The sequence below is a fragment of the Cryptomeria japonica genome, chromosome 6 (genome assembly GCF_030272615.1).
Source record: "Cryptomeria japonica chromosome 6, Sugi_1.0, whole genome shotgun sequence".
NCBI classification, from domain to species: domain Eukaryota; kingdom Viridiplantae; phylum Streptophyta; class Pinopsida; order Cupressales; family Cupressaceae; genus Cryptomeria; species Cryptomeria japonica.
In genome coordinates, this window is record NC_081410.1 from 294,308,101 (window position 1) to 294,331,680 (window position 23,580).

Consider the following 23,580-nt stretch of genomic DNA (forward strand, 5'->3'; position numbering starts at 1 on the left):
AATTCTGCATAAGAATGCTATCGGGCTTCATTTATTAAACATCCATATTAAGCACATCCCATGCATACCACCAAGAACACAAATGTTACTCCCTGTAACTCCATAACAGTTCTGTTCTAATCTGATCGTAGTTGATCTCTCCCTCCTTTTTTCCCTCTTCCCATCATCCTCTTTTTATACTTCCAATAGTCATGTCTCTTTGGAGTAATCTTTCCTTGAGGAAACACGTCTCATACTAATTGTTTAATTGCTGATTTGGGGAATTGTTGGCAGCATTATATCAGATAACGTTAGATCGTATTCTTGGCTTAACTTATATTAACAACATGATGTAATACCTCAAATATATTTTAAAATATCAGCACTACAGTATTGTAATATGTTACCGGCATTATGTTGTATTGACTTCATTATGTTATATTATGGTAAGAAGATTATGTTATATTAATTTCTTCATCCTATATGATATCAGCAGTACTAAATGGTGTTAACAGCATTAAATTATATTATATTATCAGTGACATGTTCTCAAGTTCGTACCTGACGTAACTCCAAGACGACATAATAGTAGACGTTTTTTTTGTCTCCCTTTTTCTTTCTTATTGCTGACGTAATTGTTGAATGATTCTCCCTCCCCTTAATATTACTTGTGCTTTAGTATAATATAGGGGCAAGTGGTGACTCGCGGAAGGGTCACCACCTTCTAACAACAAGGTTACATGGGATCCTTGGGCCCATACATTTAATGAGTTCATTAACAAATGAACTTTTTTTTAATAAGTATTTATTAATTGATAATAATAATTAATTAATAATAGCATCAAATAAAAAAAAATTAATTAATAGGTAAATATTAAATAATAAATAAACATTGATAATATTTCTTGTTTAATAATCTTAATGATGTTAATGTTTATAATATAATGTTAATTTATTTCATTTGGATATTTCAGAATATTATTAATTTATTATCAACGAATATTAATCAAATAATAATATTTAATAAATAAATAAATATTTAATAATTTCAAATAATCATTCATTGATAATTAATATATAATAATAATTATTGTTTTATTTATGCTCTACCTAATGATTAAGGAGGGGACATGACATGGCAAGTGCATTTGTTCATTTCTTCCAAAAAGTGGTGCACCGAGCTTTAGTACAACTGTTTGTGCTGCAATAGGTTGTGGCTGCTTATGATCATGCAACACACTCTACCTTGTTGAAGAAAGGCAGCTATTTTGGTTAGCTCATGAATGGTTTCATTTAGGGGGTTGCCATGGTCAGTTAGTTTAGGTTATGTTAGTTTCCTTTTTCAATAAGTGCGGTTGCACAAGTCTGTGTCTTGTTTTTAGTTGGTTTGCTTTGCGTCAATCAAATCATCCTCCTTGTTGTTTGTGTTTTTGTTGCTTGACTTTGTAGCCCAATGGATGATAAGGCACTTAGAGTTCTAGATTTTACCTCCTTCAATTTTTCCAACGATTGAAGGCAGTTCCCCAGTCAGAGCCAACAATTGTCTCAATTTTTGAACTTTCAAAAATTGATAACCCTTACAAATTTTTACTCAAAATTCGTAGTTTTCTTTTCTAAAGTGCGTTTTATGAGGTTTAAAACTCGTATATGTTAATGTCAAATAATTAGTGGGTGTGTTTGTCATTGTTGTCCAAGTTTTGGTTGGCTTTTGTTTCATTTTCCTTGCTTTTTGTGCAATTTCGAGTTTTGAGTCAGACATTGCAAGTAGGAACTTTTTGCAGTCATTGCAAGTAGGAACTTTTTACTGTCATTGCAAGCAAGAACTTTTTACTGTCATTGCAAGTAGGAACTTTTTGCTGTGATTGTAAGTGAATGAACCTACTTGTAATCGGGTTTCTAAGACCCGATTACAAGTATGTTTTATAAAAGCAAAATGAAACGAATATTGCACTTGCAATCGGGGTTTCAAGACGTGATAGCAAGCCACCACTGTGTGAGCATTTCAATGTGCTTACTTGCAACAATCGGTTTTCAAAACCTCAATTGCATGTTTGTGTCTACCTTGCAAACCTTTCACACTTGCAATTGGGGTTCCAAGACCCGATTGCAAGCCAATATTGCATAAGTGTTTTGATGTATTTCACTTGCAATTGGGTATTGAAACCTTGATTGCAAGTTTATTCCTACCTTGTAGTCTTACTTCATCTCACACTTGCAATTGGGGTTCCAAGATCCGATTACAAGCTTATGCTAATCATGCAAGTTTATTTACTTGCATTCAGGTCTCCAAGACCCAATTGCAAGTGTAAGTTTCAATGTTTTTTCCCCAACTTGCATCCTTCTATTTCCCTATTCCAAGTTCGCCATGATCCCTTGCACTTGCATTCTGCCTTTCAAGATCCGAAATTCGCCTTTTGTCTCCACACACTCTCATTCCCACATCTTTCCTTTGCAAGATCAATTCTTGCAGTTGGGTTTTAGAGACCCGATTGCAAGGGGTTTCAATGCATGTAAGGACAGTAAGCAAAAGCCAGTGCTATCATATGTTGATGACATTAAATGAAAAGAGTACAATATCATATGCACAAAGAGGACTTCTCCTGAACAATTAGTATTACCCCAAGCAAGAAGATGAGGTTGGAGTTCGTTGGCAAAGGACATAGGAACTATCAATGATGCAAGTTGATGTTCTTGGAAAAATACCTTTATTGATCTCAAATACTTCAAGTTCTAGCATCTTGTAGTAGCATGAAGACCTCTTAGACAGAGGATGATGTAAATAGAGTCGTGTCTTGGACACTTAGATTAGTTTCAATTATGCATATGTAATTTCCCTTTGACAAATTACATGTAATGCCAAAAATTGTAATTGCAAGTAATCACATTACTTGTATTCTTGTAACTTGTAATTACATGTAAACAAATTACAAGTTGAAAGATAGTAGGACTGTAATTAGGAATAAGTCATAGTTAGTTGTGGAATAAGTCTTAGTTAGTTGGACTTCTCCCACTTTTTGCTCTTAGCCCCTCTCTTATATATATTGGGGGGTTCTCTATGTATTATCAATCTTTTGAGTAAGCAAGAAAACTTTGTAGAAATTTTACAGTGATTAAGACTTTGTGTTTTATACTTGTAGATTGGATTTTCAAGCAATATAAAGAAGACATTTGAGTTTCAGACTTTGTGTTGAGGCTTTGTTCATATATCCATTGTGTTCTTATGTTATAGTGATATATTTTTCTGGATATACTTGAGATTTTGGTGAGGTTGTTTAAAAGAGTTTTGATCTAATTTCTTGTAGACTTTGTGCTGCAAATATTGAGGATTAAATTAGCAGCGTTCATAATAGAGAGAGGTTACAAGACTTTGTGCTTGTAATTGTTCCTATTTATAGTAGTTTGGAGTGCATTATATCAATAGACATTGAGTTGTTGTATGTTGGAGGTTGTTATCATACCAATCATTTTGGAAGATAGATAGGACAGTAGAAAAGTGAAGACTTTGAGCTTTGCTTCTATATTACCGTCTCAAGGAAGTGACGGGAGACTTTGGGCTTTCACGAAAACTTCACTTCCTTTTATATAAGCATCTTTGTATTTGTTGAAATTTCTTAAGTTTCTGTATTTGTCACTCTAATTGTAGTTTCTTTTCTGAAAAGAGAAAAGAATATCATCTTTGCTGAAAAAAGAGAAAAGGATGTTGTCCCACCCAAGTTAGATTAGTGTTTATATGTTATAGTTAATTTATAATAGTAGGAAAGGGGGAGCCTTCCTTTAAAATTAGGAGAGTTTTTAAGTCACATGTTGCGGCTGAAACCATAATTTTGCATATCTTCCCATGTGTACAAAATTTTCAACCAACAATATGTTTAGTATATGCACTATAATAAATATCATTTAGCATATAATCTCTTATACATTGATATAGATACTAATATGAGATGCATATCCTAGAACATCAATCTAATTGTAACTCGATAAGCAATCATGTAGAGAAGAGAAGGAGATGTAAGGAATGGTAGCAGGTACGAGATCTCCATCTAAGTAGGCCACCCCATGATGTATTTCCAACGTGCCTACCACTTGGGGCCAAGAGGGTGAGTGTCATCTCTTGGGCTTAGATAGGAAGATTTTCGGGCACCCTATTGTGATTTCCTCTCCAATCTCTACGGTGGTTGATTTCTACAACAATCAACCATCCTATTGTGGAGTGAAGGAAGAAATATATGATAAGTATGCAGCAACATTGACACCTCCATCAAGTACGCCAACCCTCAGGGTGGGGCCAAGAGGCTGAATGACTGGGTGTTCATTCCGTGCTCTTGGGCTTGGTTGGAAAGGACAGGCTCCCTATGCCTCATATGATTCTGTGAGGGATTCCATAGTGTTGATTGTGTTGAGACATGGACCAGCTAGGACTCGAACCTAGGACCTTCCATACGCTGCTAGAGTGCTCTACCACTGAGCTACTGGCCCCTCTTGGACCAGTCCATCGTCGGTTCGGGTGTGGCTTATTTCCAACACCAACACCCCCCCTTAAGCCACACCTCTTGTGTGCTTGGGGCTCCTAGCCTGGACTTGGCTCTAATACCATGTTGAGACATGGACTAGCTAGGACTCGAACCTAGGACCTTCCATACGCTGCTGGAGTGCTCTACCACTGAGCTACTGGCCCCTCTTGGAGTAGTCCATCGTCGGTCCGAGTGTGGCTTATTTTCAACACCAACAGATTGGTTGGTCAAGAAAGCCTTTGATTGAATCTCATCATGCTCTCAAAGTGGATGAATAAGTAAACATGGATAGGGGATGCAGATACAAGCATCCCACTAGGTAGACCACTCCATGCTAGATGTCTAAGGTGCCTACCACTTGGGGCCAAGAGGGTGAGTGTTTGCTCTTGGGCTTAGTGTGAAAATTGCTTTGAGCCGATCCTATCATGCTCCTTCAGTCAAAATCTATTGCGATTAGACCTATCTAATGAATTATGATAATTATATGTATTTGTACTTATATATGTGATTACTAACCCTAATGGAAATAATTGAGATTTATGAATATGAATTATATAGATATATATATCCAATATTGTTTAATATGGTTGCAGGAGTTAAATCAGGGATTATCTTGTGAAAAGGCATTTCAAATGGTAAAGCTATACCTCTAACTATCTTACATTTCTTATTTGAATGGAATTTGTGATTTTAGGGCAAAATTTAGGGTAATCCCAAAGAGGGGCATTGCATCTTCAATGCTGATATTGGAACCCATCACCCCTTATGAATGTATTACAACCAATAGTGAGAATAGTATTACAAATTATTTTTCCTATACGCTCTAAGTGCCTTAGGACACTTTCCAAGGATGTTGGAACCATGTCAAGGGATTTACAAGGTAGATGGCACCTTAATCCTAATAAATTTCATGTTCATTTGGTATGTCAAACACCTCATCTAGACTAGTTATAATGGTCAAATTCTTGTCCCAAGTATATTATGGAGCTCCTATTCATTACAAACTTAATCTATATTATAACTGAATGCATTGATTCCATTTGATATACTTTTGCTCATTTGTGGACATGAGTGTCTTTGTTTCTATAAATGTTATTCAAATTTATGTTCAAATCTAAGTTGTAGAAGTTCAGAAATTCTTTTACTGTTTTATTGACTGTTGCTTCTTATTTGCAGGTTGTTGTAGATTACATTAATTAATTTTGATGATCCTACAACATTTCACAAGGCATATACTTGTATGTAATGCCTACCGATCAAGGCATGCCTTGACCGGACATGTCTCTTGACATGCCTGATCAAGACATGTCTTGATCGGTTTCATAGGCATCGTTTCAATAAAGCGCTTTACCAATAACCATCGGGTTAAGACAAATGCTATATAATATTGACAACCGATAACAAATCGGGTCAAGTCAAATATCATTTAATATTAACAACTGATAATAAATCGGTATGAGATTAATACGATAACTATAGCTATCCGATCTGTTCTATTTCAACCATAGCATATAAAATATGGTCATAGCACGATCGAGTATATATGATAATGATGTTCAAGTATCGAACTGTGCAATCTGATGTGAAATGCATATAAGGATAACACGTTTATTTATTCAATCATGAAGTCTACCATTAGTTTGTAGTTACATTGATAAGGTAGATGATTGAATGAGAGATAAATGAAGTCTCTCATTCAATCATTTATCTTACCAAAGCTACTTAGTTTCAACATTCCCTCTTAGCTAGGGAAGGTAACTGGAGACCTATGTAAACATTGAAATAAGCATCACATTTCTCATAATAGAATGTATTACATGACCTCGTAATACAAAGGATCATATCACCATATGCTTGTGACATGATGTGTCACATAATAGGTGACACATGAATATATCACATCATCTCGTGATATAGATATCACATAACACGTGATATCAGTATCACATAACACACAACACCTTGGATATAAAATACTTGAGAATGTTGAATTCCCTTATATCCAAGTTATGGTATGTGCACTGACATTACATCACATAATCTCTACCATAACATATCATGGCACATCCATGAGTCAGAATGATATCAAGTCAGCATGATATCAACATGACAAGATTGTCACCTAATAATGTTTAATACAAGTGTTCATTGTCTAAAAGATCGTCACCTTTTAGAAATGTACATAGGGGGTGGGGCCCATAAAGTCATAACACGACAAAAGAAGTTAACACATTAAACATCTCATATATTAGTACAGATTACAAAACTAATTATAACTCAATCATACCAAGACCTTTTCTGAAGTGTTCAACTTTTACTCTGGATAGAGGTTTGGTAAGTATGTCTGCTGTCTGGTCTCCTGTACTGATATACTGTAACTGAATTACATTCTTGTCTACCATATCTCTCACATAGTGATAAGGAACCTCTATGTGTTTGGATCTATCATGAAATACAGGATTCACAGAGAGTTTTATACAACTCTGATTATCACAATGAATTATGGTAGGTTTTAGTGGCTTACTGAATAATCCCACAAGCAGTTTCCGGAGCCATACTGCTTCTCTTGCAGCCATGGAGGCTGCAATATATTCGGCTTCTGTAGAACTTTGAGCTACTGATGACTGCTTCCTGCTAATCCAAGATATCATGGTTGAACCCAAACTGAAGTAGCACCCTGAGGTGCTTTTCCTGTCAGTCACACTTCCAGCCCAATCCGAATCAGTGAACCCATGAAGATCCAAATCAATTTTCTCATACTTGAGTCCATAGTTGAGAGTGCCTTGAAGGTATCTCATAATGTGTCTCACAACCATAAGATGTATCTCCTTAGGCTCACACATGAACTGGCTCAAGGCATTTACTGGATAACAAATATCAGGTCTAGTATTGACTAGGTACATCAATGATCCAATCATTTGTCTGTAGAGTATAGGATCTACCAATGGGGAGTCTACTGCTGCCTCCTTTAGTTTGTGAAGATTTGTTTCCATAGGGGAAGTCATGGGTCTGCAGTTCATCATACCAAATCTCTTCAATATGTCTAAGGTGTACTTTCCTTGATTAAGTACAATATTGTCAAAATTTTGCCAAATTTCCAATCCAAGGAAGTAATGTAGAAGGCCTAAATCCTTCATATCAAACTCCTTCTCAAGATCTTTCTTACATTGGTCAATAAGGTGATCTTCTCCTATAATTAAAACATCATCAACATACAAGATCAATATCAACATATCACCTTTGACTTCCTTGAAGTATAGATTTGGATCTGCATCATTTTTTGAGAATCTTAATCCCATGAGATGATTGTCAATTCTTTCATACCAGGCCCTGGGGGCTTGTTTTAGTCCATATAGGGCTTTCTTTAATCTGCACACGTGATTCTGCATTGTGGATCTCAAACCCTTCTGGCTGTTCTAAGTAGACTTCCTCCTCAATTTTTCCCATTTAGAAAAGCAGTTTTTACATCCATCTGATGGACTTTCCAACCTTTGGTTGCTGCAATGGCCAGTACCGCTCTGACTGAGGTGTATCTAGCAACTAGAGCAAATGTCTCATCATAGTCTATTCCCTCTTTTTGTGAGAACCCCCTGGCTACAAATATGGCTTTATGTTTCTCTATGCTACCATCTGCAGCATGTTCGATTTTGAATAGCCACTTGGATGAAATAACGGATTTCCCTTTTGGCCTAGGAACAATTTCCCACACATCATTGTTTAGGATGGATTTATATTCTTCAGACATGGCATCTTTCCAAACTTGATGTTTAAGAGCTTTTGGTACACTAGAGGGTTCTGATTTGGAGAGATCATTCATTAGGGCTACATAGCTAGTGAATCTTCGGGGCCTCTTACTTTCTCTAAAAGTCCCTGAAGGAGCTGCAAAGTCCCTTGCATCTTCCATTGTTTTGTGAACCCATAGAGGTCTTTTCTTGGGGATTTCTTGGGGAGGAATTTGTACTTCATTTTCTTCTGAACACTCCCTCTGATTCTCAGGAGTGGGATCCTCTTCTATGTCTGAAGATGGAGCATAGATTTCTGACTCAATAGAGTATTTAGCCCTTTTGAAGGCTATGTCTTCTTCAAACATTACATCTCTACTAAGTTCAATATTGCTATGTCCAGGTACAAATATTCTGTAGGCTTTAGAGGTTTCACTATATCCAACAAAGATTCCTTTTCTTCCAGAGGGTTCTAGTTTTGTTCTTTTCTCTTTAGGTATATGAAAGTAGACAGGGCATCCAAATATCCTAAAGTGAGTGATATCGGGCTTTATCCCTGTGAAAACTTCTTCAGGAGTTTTATCTTCAATGTGGGACTGAGGACATCTATTTTGTATGTATACAACAGTGTTGGAGGCTTCTGCCCAAAGATGAGTTTCTAAGTTTTGATCAAGAAGCATGGCTTTGGCTGCTTCTACAATGGTTCTATTTTTCCTCTCAGCAACCCCATTTTGTTGGTGGTTGTAAGGGACAGTGAACTCCCTCTTAATCCCAGCTTCTTTACAAAATTCCCTAAAAATGTCTAAGGTATATTCCCTCCCATTATCAGTCCTTAGGATTTTTATTTTCTTTCCGGAAGAGTTTTCAGAGAGAGATTTGAATTCCTTAAATCTCTTGAGGATCTCGTCAGATTCTTTATGTTTAAGAAAGTAGATCCAGGTCTTCTTGGAGAAGTCATCAATGAATATTACATAATAAAAGAACCCTCCTAATGATGGTACAGACATTGGCCCACATAGGTCAGAGTGAACTAGTTCTAAAACATTGCTTGTTTTCCTAGAACTATTCTGAAAGGAACTCTTAGTATTTTTGCCTAGGGCACACCCCTTACATGTACCAGAATGGTATTGTTTTAACCAAAGAAAGGGGACTCGGACTCGGCAAGGCCGACTCGGACTCGGACTCGGGACTCGGCGTTAGACTCGGCTCCAGACTCGGCTGGACTCGGGAAAGTGAAAAACTCAAGAAATTTAGAGATTTTTAAAGATTTAAAACTTGTTTTAGACACCTTTATTGAATACACCTTAAAGACACAAAAACATCATTAAACTCAGCTCATTTGATTACATACACAAGTATACATCAATCACATAAGCATAAACGCAAATTGTAGCTGAAGAAAATAACAAACATAGATATATAAATATTGTCAAATGTATACAATATTACAAAACTCATGGAAAAAAAAATCCATGTCATCATATGATCATCATCAAATGTTTCATACAAATACCAAAGGTAAATAGTAAATACTAAATACAACTACAAGTGTACAAGCCTATGGCTCAGAGGGCTGTGCACCCTCTCGGCCTGGCCCCCTGCGAAGGCGTTTAAAGTAGGTCCTGGATGATTTAGCAGCCATAGTCGCTCCTCGTGACACCATGCCATGCTCACCAACATCAGGAACAGCTATGTCATGCTCACCAACATCAGGAACAACTGTGTCACTCTGAGTCTCAGTATTTCCTGTCTCTACTCGTGCTCTCTGCTCCTCCTCTGCCATGGCTACAACCTCAGCCTCTATATCTACCTGGTCGATCCAATCAATGTCATCATCACTAAATACAGCTGTAGGAGTCCCAGGAGCTGTCTGATTCTCATTGGCCTACTCTGCTTCAAGATCAACCTCATCTAGAACGATAGGAGACATGTCAACTATTGCATTCTTTTTCATTCTCAGGCGGAGGTTGTAGTGAACAAAGACGAGATCATTCATCTTCTCCACAGATAATGTATTGCGCCTCTTGGAGTTTGTGTGCTCAAACATACTCCAATTGCGCTCACAACCTGATGCGTTGCATGGTTGGCTCAAGATGCGAATGGCCAACTTCTGAATATTTGGTGTCTCTGGGCCAAAAAAGTTCCACCAATGATCTGAGTTTGAAATGAGAAAAATAAATAAAATCAGTCTCACTCATGAACTCATTTAACAAGTTACAATATAGTATTGAATAAAACTAAAATTAAGCCTTACAATTTATTTTTACCTGACATCATAGTTGTCCTACCGTCTTTGGCGACAGGATGAGAGAATGTCTCCCCTTGTGCATCTGAGAACAACTGTAGCTCTCGAAAAAGGTCTATCTGAGAAGTACCAGCAGGTCCCATCTACTCCATGATTGCATATAGCCCATTAAGGACCTCCACATCAGCCTTGAAAGAAGGGATAAAACGGAATGCCAGATTCAGATAATAGGCTGCCGCATGGATGGGCCTATGAAGCTGATGATGCCATCTCCTATCAATGATCTCCCAAATGGGACCATACTTGCTCTCATCTCCTCCATAGACGAATTTGATGGCCTCCTTCGCCCTATCCATGCCCTCATATATATAGCCCATTGCGGGCTTATCTCCATCCGCAACTCGCAACAAAACCACCAAGGGCTTAACAAACTGCAAAATTGAAAATATTGTGTAATTTAGAAAAATGAGCAAATATGAGAATACATATAATAAGTTATAAAACATGAAGTTAAATTATAGAATTTATAAAAAAATTACCTTCACTATCTCATCACAAGGGACCCAAAAGCCTTGCTCATAAAAAATGCAGTCTGCCATATCTTTCCCTGTAGGGGTGGTAGCATAGGATGAGGAAGACCACTCCTCACCAACAATCATACGTCTCAAGGCAGACTTAGACCTAAGCATGGACTGCAATGTGAGGAAGTTTGTGGCAAATCTTGTGATTCCTGGACGAGCTAACTCCTTCTGCTCTGTGTATTGTCTCATAAGAGCCAACACCCATGAATGATTATATACAAATTTGCAGACATTTCTTGCCCTTTCTACACACCTCTTGACCCATGGGATTTTTCCAATATCCTCCAACATGAGGTCAATGCAATGAGCAGCACATGGAGTCCAAACTATAGATGGTTGCCTCTCCATCAATAGTCTACCTGCAGCAACATAATTTGTTGCATTGTAAATTGTAATTAATGGAGGTACAAACTACAAGATAGTAATTAATTTGCAAACAAAATTAGTTTGTAATCAAAAGTTTACCCGTAGCAACATAATTTGCTGCATTGTTGGTCACCACCTGTACCACGTTCTCCTCACCCACATCTTCAATCACCTCCTCTATCTACTCACATAGGTAGGTGGCATTCTTGCAATGGGCGGAGGTATCAATGGACTTGATGAAAACGGTGCCCCTGAAATAAAAAAATAAAGCTAGGTCAATGATCATTCAATAAACCATTAGATAAAAAATAAAAAATAAAAACTTAAAGACTATATGAAACTAAAATTAATCAATCACTTGCGGAAGAAACAAGAAAATTAAGGAGAGTTCTATTTCTCCTATCCATCCAACCATCAGTCATGATGGTGCAACCTTTAGTGCTCCATATCTGGCGTTGTTCATCTAAATCCTTCTTCACATCATCCACCATTTGAGACAAAATGGGTCCCCTCAAATCACTCTCACTAGGGGTTTTGAACCCCGCCCCTCATATGGTAATGGCATCAACCATTTGTTGCCAATAAGGAGACCTGTCGCAAAGAAACTCAATGAGATAAGTTAAGTATAAAAATTCAATGAGATAAGTTAAGTATAAAAATTAAAACAATCAAAGTTATCAAACATAAAAGTTAGTAAAACATTCACCTGGCTACGAAGAATGGAATACAACTGTAGCTCCAAAACCTGCCAACTACCATTTTAGCAGCATCATGGACCTCCTTGTTCCAACCCCTGCCCTCGAGCGACGGTTGGGACCTAGGAGTAGTGTGAGGCACAAAGAAGGAATCCAACCTAGATTTACGAATCCTAGGTCCAATGGTAGCACTCCCACTACAACTACTAGTGCTAGGAGCATGAGAAGTGGCGGTGGCACTGCCACTTATAGAAGCAGAAGCAGAAACGAAAGCACTAGCAGTAGCAAATTGAGTGGGACGATATGGAGGTAAGGAAGAAGGGCCTCCAACACAACCTAACTGTGTCCCTCTTCCTAAAACTGTCTCTCTCCCAATGGCCGCTTGATCCTCCTTTTGTTTTTTTTTCCTTTCAATCTCCTCAACCATTACATAACATTCACGTACGGCCTCAGGGACTGCTTTTAGGCATGGTTCAGCATCATGTCCACGCACACCAACAATATGGTATTTCAGCCTATATATACCTCCATGGAATATTGTTTTGCAAAACATACATTTTGTTTACCCCTTTCCTTGCCTTGGAAAATCCTCATGATATTTCCAAGCAGGGTCCTTTCTAATGGGGGGTCTAGAAGTTGAAGTAGACATTTTAGGATAGTTTTGTGAAACTTGAAGTTGAGGCAAATAATAAAGTGAAGTTTGCTGCAATAAAACATTACAAATACAAAATAAAATTAATACATATTACATACATTCAAAAAAACTAAAGTAGGGTTTGTCAAACCCTACTTTAAAAAAAAAGAAATTTACAAACCTTACATAGTACAACACTACAACTACATACTACATGCTACATACAAACATACAAAAGATTTTGAAGGAAAATGTAAAACTTTCAAAAAAAATGAATAGAAAATGGAATTTTTGCATACAAGAAACAAACTAATCTTCAAAAAAACAATTGTACCTCTTACAACAAGCTTGAAACGAGCTGCAAAGTCTTCCTATCCAACTCTTGATGCACCAAGTCGAAACACAATGCAGCTCCAATGTGACAAATTGAAGAAAACTTGAGCTTCCTCCTTGCTGGTTTTTCTTCTATGCACCCTTGTTTTTCTTCCCAACTCACTTTACTCCTTTTTTTGCAAGTGAATGAAATGAAAGTCACTTTTAGGGATAGAAGATAATTATAAAAAAAAAACGGACTTAAAAAACATTGCAAAATAATTTTTTTTTGTGTTTTTCTTTGGCTTGACGCCGGCCGAGTCTGGGGCTCGGGACTTGCCGAGTTTGGGCCAAACTCACCAACTCGGTGAGTCTGGTGAGTTTACTTGCCAGACTCGGACGAGTCCGAGTCCAAGCCCCTGGGACTCGCCGGGCTTGACTCGTACTCAGACTCGCCGAGTCTGGGCGAGTCCCGTTTCTATGGTTTTAACTTAGGCAAACCAATTACTAATTTTTCCATTGAACATAAAGCACGAAAGTTTAAATGACCTAATCTTCTATGCCAAATTTCATTAGAATTTGCAATCTCATGAAGTAGGGCTAGGTTAGATTCAGTACATACCTCGTACAAATAGCCTTTTCTATGCCCTATGGTTATAGCCTTCTTGATGGAAGAGTTTTGTGGCCATGCTAGAACTTTACCATTCATGAAGGTTATTCTGTACCTATCATCTTCAAATGCAGATACGGAGATTAAGTTCCTCTTGATTCCGGGAACGAATAGGACTCCGGTGAGTTGGAGGGACATGCCTGTCTTCAGCTTAATTATGCAGGTACCGACGCCTTTCACTGGATGTGCAGAGTCATCACCAATGGTTACTTCTTCATCAATTTCTTCTAACATGGAATCCAATAATTCTCTATACCTAGTGATGTGTCTTGAAGACCCAATGTCAATGATCCAGGTGTTAGATTTATTGGATACTTTGCTAGAGAGGGTAGAGTAGAATACATGCTTCTTGGAGTCATATTCTTCCCTTTTCACTTTTGCAAATGTAGCTTGTTGTTTGATTCTATCCAGACATTTTGCTGCATAGTGTCCATATTGATCACACCTAAAGCACTGAATACGAGAGTTGTCTTTCTTAGATGACCTTTTCTCATGTTGGTTCTTTCTCTTCTTGAAATTTTTCTTCTTGCTTTTCTTGTTGGAGTTGGTATTTAGAACATGGAGATCTTCATCTATGTTCTTTTGCTTGATCCCCTTCTTATTTAACCTTGACTCCTCTTGAAGACAATCTGCTCTTAGCCTATCAAATTTCGGATATTTAGCCCTTGCACTAATGCCTTGGACGAATGTTTCCCATGTACTAGGCAACCCATCTAGAGCAATGAGTGTTAGCTCTTTGCTTTGGATCTCATATCCAAGCGTTGCCAGTTCATCCCTTAGGGCTGATATCCACATAAAGTATGCATTGATTGACTCTCCTTTGTTCATACTTATATGATTTATTTCCCTTTTTAGAGCCAGGGTTCTACTTGCGTTGTTCATCTCGAATGCACTTTCGAGTGCTTTGAACATATGGTAGGCAGTCTCATGCTTTGTTATTACTGACTTAATGTGATTTCTAACTCCATCGACTATGATCTTCATGGCTTTTTCGTTTCCCTCAATCCATGTTGATTTGTCAGGTTAATTCTTTGGTTCTTTAGATTCAACTCTTACAAATGATTCAACTTTATTCTCTTTTAGAATCATCCTAATTCTGAATTTCCATGCTGAGAAATTATCGCCTCCTTCAAGTCTGTCCTCAAATCTGATAGCATTAGCCATGGAAAATGTGATGTTTATATCTTCGATTTGAACTTCTAAAATTTGAATGCCTTAGGTTCGATCAATGTGGCTCTGATACCATGTAAATGTTATTCAAATTTATGTTCAAATCTAAGTTGTAGAAGTTCAGAAATTCTTTTACTATTTTATTGACTGTTGCTTCTTATTTGCAGGTTGCTGTAGATTACATTAATTAATTTCGATGATCCTACAACATTTCACAAGTCATATACTTATATGTAATGCCTACCGATCAAGGAATGCTTTGACCGGACATGTCTCTTGACATGCCCGATCAAGAAATGTCTTGATCGGTTTCATAGGCATCGTTTCAATAAAGCGCTTTACTGATAACCATCGGGTTAAGACAAATGCTATATAATATTGACAACTGATAACAAATCGGGTCAAGTCAAATATCATTTAATATTAACAACCGATAATAAATTGGTATGAGATTAATACGATAACTATAGTTATCCGATCTGTTCTATTTCAACCATAGCATATGAAATATGGTCATAGCACGATCGTGTATATATGATAATGATGTTCAAGTATCGAACTGCGCAATCTGATGTGAAATGCATATAAGGATAACGAGTTTATTCATTCAATCATGAAGTCTACCATTAGCTTGTAGTTACATCGATAAGGTAGATGATTGAATGAGAGATAAATGAAGTCTCTCATTCAATCATTTATCTTACTGAAGCTATTTAGTTTCAACAGTTTCATTTTTTGTTCTTGAGATTTTTCATGCCCTTCCTTGTTGACTGCACCTTATGCATTGGTTTTTCTCATTCCCATTGAATGCTTTTTGTTTCTCTGAGTTAATGTACAGAATTTTCATTTCATTTGTTCCTTTCTCATATGTGTCTTATTTGTAGAGATCACTTTAGATGTTCTTGAACTTTTGGTTCATCAATATTTCTAAATTCTAGAGGAAACATAAGCAGCTATCTCAAGTTCAGATTAATAATTCAAAGTACCTTTTTCTTTTTTGCTATAATTATATTTCATTATGTATTTCAGTTTAAATTCAATGCTAGTGGCTATTATTTGATAGTGATGCTCAATGCAGAGTCAGACAGTGAAGCTGGAGGATATATTGGCTGAACGAGGGGCCTGTGGTGTTGGATTTATTGCAAACTTACGGAATAGTCCTTCTCATAGCATTATACAGGATGCACTCACAGCACTCGGTTGTATGGAACATCGTGGGGGATGTAGTGCAGACAATGACTCAGGTGATGGTGCTGGGCTAATGACCAGGATTCCATGGTATTTATTAAATGATTGGCTCAACAAACAGGGACTTCCTTCTTTAGATGAGGCCAATACAGGGGTGGGAATGGTATTTCTTCCCAGAGAAGAACAGGATAATCAAGCAGCCAAAGCAAGTGAGTTAATATATTTGTCTCTCAAATCAAATATCGAAATCTTTCTTCTAAATTTTTGTCTATCAAAGCAATTATCTTTTAAATGTTACAACCCCAAAAATGGAACCCAAAAGTTTTCATACTTAATGCATATAATGCAATACATGGATGCCATATAGCAATTACAATTTCAAGTATAATAAATGTTAATTTTTAGACCATGATAAGCAGATTTTGTACTCAGAAAATTATCCTTTAATGTAAATTAAATTTTAATCAAAACAGTAGAGCTTAGCACGATAACTTGCAAATAGACTGCTGAAAATATGAAAAGCAAATGCTCAAAAATCTTTATTCTATTAAACTGAAATGTACGTTGCACCCAAAACTGCTTTCTCCCTATCTTTTCTGCTTTCCTCTCATTTATGTGCCTTGGGTCCCTTTTAATAAAATGAAAGAAGGTTCTAGGCTTTATAAATGCCCATTTGAGTGGAGCTCCATGATTAGGAAAAGAAAGTTTTGTCCAAAAATACTGAAGCAGGAGACAAAAAGTTCCTTGTTCTAGAAATAAGAACAACAGCTAATCTTTAGAATCCCTCTAAATATAAGAAAAGTGTTTGCATGCTAAATAGAAGACCCAGACTCAACCAAGGATAGGAAAAAAAAAAGCTGCTGATTTCTGCACCCTTCTGGAGGAGAAACAACAGCCAAGTTGCTGAAGGAGAACAGCAGCCAAGTAACACATTCAGAAAACTAACACCCCCTTTTGCGATTAAGTGTTCTACATCAAACCCAGTTTCTCCCTTAGTATTTTAAATTTCTCTTTTGCACTTTGCCAAAATGTCTTTAATCTGTAAATTTGCCAGTACATACTTAAGAAATACTACTCCCCTCTGAACTCTGTCCTTAGGGAAATTATACCAAATTTCTATACTCCTTTAAATATGCCTTCTCAAAACTAGAATGCTCTGCTTCAATGATGGAAGACATTAAAGCAAAATAACTTAGAAAATTCTCAAGGGAATGATTTACTCAGAAAAAAATCCTTTTGTGCTCCTACTTGTTTCTATGCCTCTTGCAATGTTTGTCTATGTCATCTAGGCTTCCTGGTTTTGTGAGAAGGTAATGAAGTATCAATTGGTGCAGTAGAACTTGGCTGAACTACAATTGGCATTGCTGTATTTTTCTAATCAATACTTGGACAACAATCTGTTCATATTTTCCAGGAGACTAGTACTATCACGAGAGATAGGCATTGTTACCGTTATGTCATTTGAAAAAAAAGGAGACAGGTACATGGAGATGTCTATATAAGTATATGTAAATATAAATATAATATATATTTATTAATGTATAGATATTTTTTTTTTTTTTTTTTTTTAATGGTAAGAGCTATCATTAAAGGGGATAGCACCCTTATATTAATTTCAAAAAAGGTTTACAAAAAGGCTTTAAGCTTGCTAGCGAGACCACAGTTAAACTTTCTACCAATCTAGCTCCTGTATTCAACCTAATAGGCTACTATGCCATCTAACCCACCCCTGCATACATATATCGGCTGGTATGGAAATACGTCAAGGACTAAGTCAGTCCAGATTCTGATCTACACTAAGCCCCGCCATCAAGTGCTTGCAAAATAACCCCTACAAACTCTCCAACATTGATTACTGTTTCTGTAGCTCCAGCCGAGAACCACCAAGTTTCAGAGTTTGTAACTCTGCGGAAAGGAGCCATATCCCCATTCAGTACAGCACACCTGAAGACTTCCCAAGCATTTTCTCCAAACGTCCTCATCATCTCCGTTAATTCCTCCCTCTCCAAGCGCCTGCGTTCCGCCCTGATTCTCTTAGTGTCATCGGACTCATCACTCCCTTCATCCTCGCTCTCCCTTCATCCTCGCTCTCCTCCTCTTCATCCTCAGAGTCTTTGGGTAGGAATACGTCCGGCTGGAAGTATGTCTTCAGGATACTGAACCATACGTTCTCCGGCAGACTTAAAATGGAGTCGGCGAATTAATGTATAAATATTGAATATATATAAAAAATAATTATATATTCATAAAAATATATATTTAAAAATGTGAATATGGAGTATATAACTATAAATATTAAAAATATTTAAATATTGGAAGTTTGAGTGACTTTAAACTATAGCAGCGAGACTTGCCTGGACACACCAAGACTCAGAGAGCCTGGGGTGAGCCAGGCTGGCCTAGTTTGATGGACTCACTAGACTCACCAAGACTCAGCGAGTCTGGGCCTAAGATTCGACCACTTCAATTATTTTTTGAACTTACAAAATTTCAATGCTTGTTTGGCTTATGACATGCCCATTTAGGATTTAAAAAAATATGAAAAAGGTGTGCCATGAAGGTCTGTGTGGTTTTAAAGGCCTTCATGTGGGCTGCCCCTCAACTCCGCTGGGTACGCTGCCCCCAAATCCCCGCAAGGGTGCTGCTCCTTGACTTGGGGGTGCTACCCCCGAGCCCCGTGAGGGGTGCTATCGCTCAATCCCATTTTGGTGTTGCCCCCAAACCCCCATCAAATTATAAGTCTAAGCAATTAATAGGCCAAGGATCATCTTCCTTCATACATTGGAAAACTTGGTTAGTATACAAGGACCACCATAGGCAAAGTTGGCATGCTATAGTCTTTGTACTGCTGAATACAAGTTAAGTCATAGCTGGCAAGAAATGCCATTTTCATAATGATAAATGTATCAATCATGCCTTGCATTGAAACCTCGTAGAAAAATCCCATCATGTAGTCTTGATGGCTTAAAAAAAAAACTAATAATAAAATATTCACTTGAATATACACACCGGCCATTGAGATACAAGCAAATATCATGGCTATATCATCATCGAGGACCTATCTTAGATGCCAACACATGACTTGTTGTGATGTTGGGATTAGTAATGCAACCTCCTCTAAGCCATAGACTTACAATTTTAGTTTTGATATTTGTTTTGATGCCATGGATTTCATATTCCACGAGTTTTTTATACATTTGACAATATTCATATATCTAAGTGTGTTCCTTGAGGTAAAATTTGCATTTATAATTATATTTATGTGATCGATATATACTTGCGTATGTGATCAAATTAGCTTCAATTTGATGATGTTGCTGTCTTTAAGGTTTATTTATTAAAGGGTGCATGAAACAAGTTTTAAATCCATACAATCTCTGAATTTCTTGGGTTTTTCAATTTGCCAAGTCTTTGTTGAGTTATTGTGGAGTCTAGGTGCTGAGTTTGAGTCCAAGCCAAAAATCAGTTTGTCGAGTCCAAAGCGAGTTTGAGTCTCGTAACATTGCTTTAAACAATTTTATAAAATAGGGTCCACTAAAGTGACATACATCATCTTATAGTTGATGTAAGTTTTTAATATTTAATATAAAGTGGCATAAATGATAAACCAACAATTGCTAATTTATAATATTTATAATGTTTTGTTTTTATGGAAAGGAGAAGCTATTCAATCATTCATGACATACAAGCTCTATCTATCCTCCATCTATCTTCTAGATGAATCTATCCCTTTAGGCCTTGAGCACATGAACTAAAGGTGCAGAGCATGTCTGGACCATAGTATTTCTGATTAGGTTGCCCCACTCTACAATAGGGTTTCAATGAGTTAGATTAAGAGGGAGACCTAGAAAGGTGACAAAATAGACTATCTTGTGACAGATTCTTGTTTGATTTGTGCTACTCAAATCAATCCCCCAAAGTACTATCATTTGACAATAGCTCGGGATGACAAGATCAAAGCCTTAAGGTAAAAGGAAACATAGAAATGCAAAAAGGAAAAAATAAGTAAATTTTTGCTGTTATGCTTTAAGTTTTTATTGAAGGAAATGTGTGGAGATGTGAGCAAGGGGTCTCCTATCCTTGGAGACATTTCCATACCTGTCTTAGATATAGGAGATGTGTCCTAGGGTGTGGGAGACATGTCTCTCAACTCTACTATTTATCCTTGTCAACATCCATGGTAGGCTTCTAAGATATAGAGGACCAAGCATCCTCATCAAATTTCATGTCTCAATTCACTACCATATTTTGTTGCAATGAAACATAGACATTGTAAACTTTGGAGAGCTCATTGTATATCACAAACACATCCTTCAAGATGGAGGGTTAGCTTTGTCCTCTTCTCCTTTGGCAAATGAATGCAGATAGGACTCACAAACATTTGAAAATGAGAAACATTAGGTTTCTCTCTTGCGAAAGCTTCCTTTGTAGTCTCATCCTAATCGAAGTTTTAATTTGTTTTTAAAACATTTTAAATTAGCTATACAAGGGGAAGCTCCCTGACACCTAAACTAAATCTAAAACCTACAACTATAAATAGAATTTAGAAACATGCACATTGTACAATTTTTAGGAGGAGGTTTTTGCATTAGATGTAAATCGCTGATTTGACCATGTTTTTGCCATAGATGCAAGCACCAAATTGTCAATAGTCAAGATTTGCAGCAAGATTTTCAGATTTAAAGGAAAGACTCTCAAACACAAGTGAATTACTCCAACCTCTTTAGTAAAGGTAACAATTAACCTTAAACAAAGATTTTAAGGAAACACATAGGTAGATGCTGACTACTAGCTAAATTAGAGATTATTAAATCTACATCAACAATAAGGAATTAGACAAGTAAAGAAATCGTGATTTCATGAAATAAATAACTAAAGTGCATACAAAGCTACAATATGGAAGGAAAGACTTTGCCAAAGCTAAGCCTAACCAAATACAATTTTTTGTCAATTTAATCTATGAAATTACAAACATCCCATCATAGTTACACAATCATTTCTACTAAACAATGGATTCTATAGCATAAGCATGACTTCAACCAATATTCATTAATAAAAACACAATACTCTTGATTTCAAAGTTCTATAGCATAAGCCTAGCTTCAACTTATCATTCTCACTATTTATGTGCTCAAGGCATTTATTTATAAGCTTGGAAGAGGTAGCTTTAAAGGAAAAATAATAATAAAATATTGTCATTAAAGCTTTGTTTTAATGCAACAATATCAATAATAATTTTTGATGGTGTCTTGTTGCAATAGGATTTGCCATGGAGTTGTCGATTTTGATTTGTTGGTCGTTTGGTCATCATGGGGCATTGTTGTGTAGTAGTGAGATGGATGGATGGAAGATTCAAGTATGGGTTAGTTGGTCACTTGTAGTTGACTTGTAGAGGTGCTTTTGGTCACTTGGTTATTTGTAGCCAACTTGTACCTAATTTGTAGAGGTACTTTAGGCCACTTGGTCACTTGTAGTTGACTTGTAGCTAACTTGTAGAGGTACTTTGGGTAACCTGTAACCAACTTGTATTCAAACTTTTGGAACTTGTAGTAGTTGGCTATATTGTATTAGGAGGCTCTAGATCATAGCATAGTGAGAGCCTTTTGCAATTTTATAATTTATGGTGGCAGATTGTCTTTTGAGATTGAAGATGGATATAATGGTGTCGTGGAAGCTCTTGTTTTACTTTGCCTTTTTGGAGTTCTTGGTGTTGCAGTTCAGTTCTTTGATTGTGTGAGGGCCATAGGCGATTTTTAGTCAGGAGATGTTTATCATAATGCCATGAATAACTTTGGGTCATTTTATATGCGGCTTTGGCAGTGATGTGATATTGTACCAAGGTGGACACTTGATTACAAGTTGGAGTTTTGACGTTATATGGGGGGCCCTTGGGAGTAAATTTGTTTGTTGGAGATAGATAGTTGTAATGTCCCCATTTTCGGGTTCTCTTTCATTGTAGTTGGCTCTAACCTTCTTGGTGTGTGCCAACCTTATCAAAGGGGTTATTCGATGTTACCAATGAGTTCAAATGGTCTAGATGATCCATATGCCACTTTTTGAAGATACTTTCGACATCTGGTGTGTTCTTCAAGATTCTTGGAGATAACATCTATTTATAGTAAGTTATTCATCATCAATATTGCTCAAGTATATGTAAGAGCATTATGTCATGCCTGTTGATGGTGTTTTTATGCACTATGCAACACAAAATAAAATACTAAGTATTCTATCCTCTCTTGAACAAACTCCTCCCAAATGCTAAGCTGCATGAACAAATGGGATGATTCCAAGGTTCCGAATGTCAAGTCTTGACATCCTCTTGGATAGACTCAGTTGTTATGATATGATATTGTTGGAATCACATGGGGGGCTTACGTTTTACTTGAATGCTTGGATATCCCTGGAACATGGAAATTTCACTAAACTTAAAAAAAGGAAAAAAGGATGAGGGTTGAGTAAGCTACTCTAATCCTAGGAATGTAAGAGCAATGGACTATCTTTGGTGAAACTCAACTAAGCTTTGCTTTGATATGCAGTGAACATCTCAACAAGACTAGTGCAATCTTCTAGGGATAGCTTGATGATTTTCAAATCACCACTACAAGCATATCAATGGAGTGATAATTGAAGTTAAGCTTGGCTAAGATGGATCCAGTCGACTACGCAAGGTACTTTACAATCAGCAAGGTGTTAGTAGTATGGATGTAGGAATTTCACCTTTGATCATGCACAAAGTTCTTCCATTCATCTAAACAACATGAAAATTAAATGAGAAGTAGAGACCATGCAAATTGTTGAATCAACATATGAATTTCACCATATCTTCAATGAAGTTTACATGCTTCTTACAACAATGTCTTGGCAACAATCTTTGCCTTCTCTTCCTACTCTACTCTAACTATCCACTTGCTATCTATTGATCAACTACTAACTACTGCTGAACTATTCACTATTAACCTTTACAAATGAAGAAGTGGAGTCTTATATAGTGCTCTCATTACAATGAAGGGCCATAATCAAATCCTCATCAATGGCCAAGATTGAAAGATAGAAACCCTAATTAGGGTTTGTTACACCCATTACTAAGCATTTAATGCTTGACTAATGACAAAATTACATTTAGTGGTACATATGTCCTTCATTGAGTAATTGACCAATAGATGACAACGGTAGGTGCATCGGACTTTGTGCCCACATGTGGTAGTTATCCTCTTTGATGGATGAGCTAGGTGCATTGAACCTAGACGCTTTAGCTTGAAATGATGTGATTGGATAAGTGATGATTGGACGCCACCTTAGTAGCTTGATCTTCGTAACTCATCGCGAATTGTAGATGAATGAGGCATATCTCTTCTTGATCATTTCACCCCTTATCTCTTGTTTGGGAATTTCACATTAGTGCTGTATTTGATGTAGACCTTGTCATGCTTATGCTTGATCCTTTTTTTGCTTTGAATGCATTTGATCTTCACTATATAACATTATCTTCTTCATGCGGAGGAAATCC

At 36.9% G+C, this 23,580-nt stretch overlaps 2 protein-coding genes across 2 annotated transcripts in view; one reads left to right on the plus strand and one right to left on the minus strand.

Annotated features, from left to right (window-relative positions):
• Positions 1 to 23,580, plus strand: part of LOC131031686 (ferredoxin-dependent glutamate synthase, chloroplastic) — a 268,749-nt gene that overhangs the window by 13,209 nt on the left and 231,960 nt on the right. Inside the window, exon 2 of the mRNA XM_057962794.2 lies at positions 15,964 to 16,282. Within this exon, the coding sequence (XP_057818777.2) occupies positions 15,964 to 16,282 (319 nt within the window). The remainder of the gene's footprint in view (positions 1 to 15,963; positions 16,283 to 23,580) is intronic.
• On the minus strand, positions 10,583 to 11,429 carry LOC131856083 (uncharacterized). Its single transcript, XM_059207345.1, has 2 exons — positions 10,997 to 11,429; positions 10,583 to 10,888 (listed from the first exon to the last, which is right to left on the minus strand). Exons 1-2 carry the CDS (start codon positions 11,384 to 11,386, stop codon positions 10,601 to 10,603), a joined length of 678 nt encoding a protein of 225 aa, XP_059063328.1. The 5' UTR covers positions 11,387 to 11,429; the 3' UTR covers positions 10,583 to 10,600.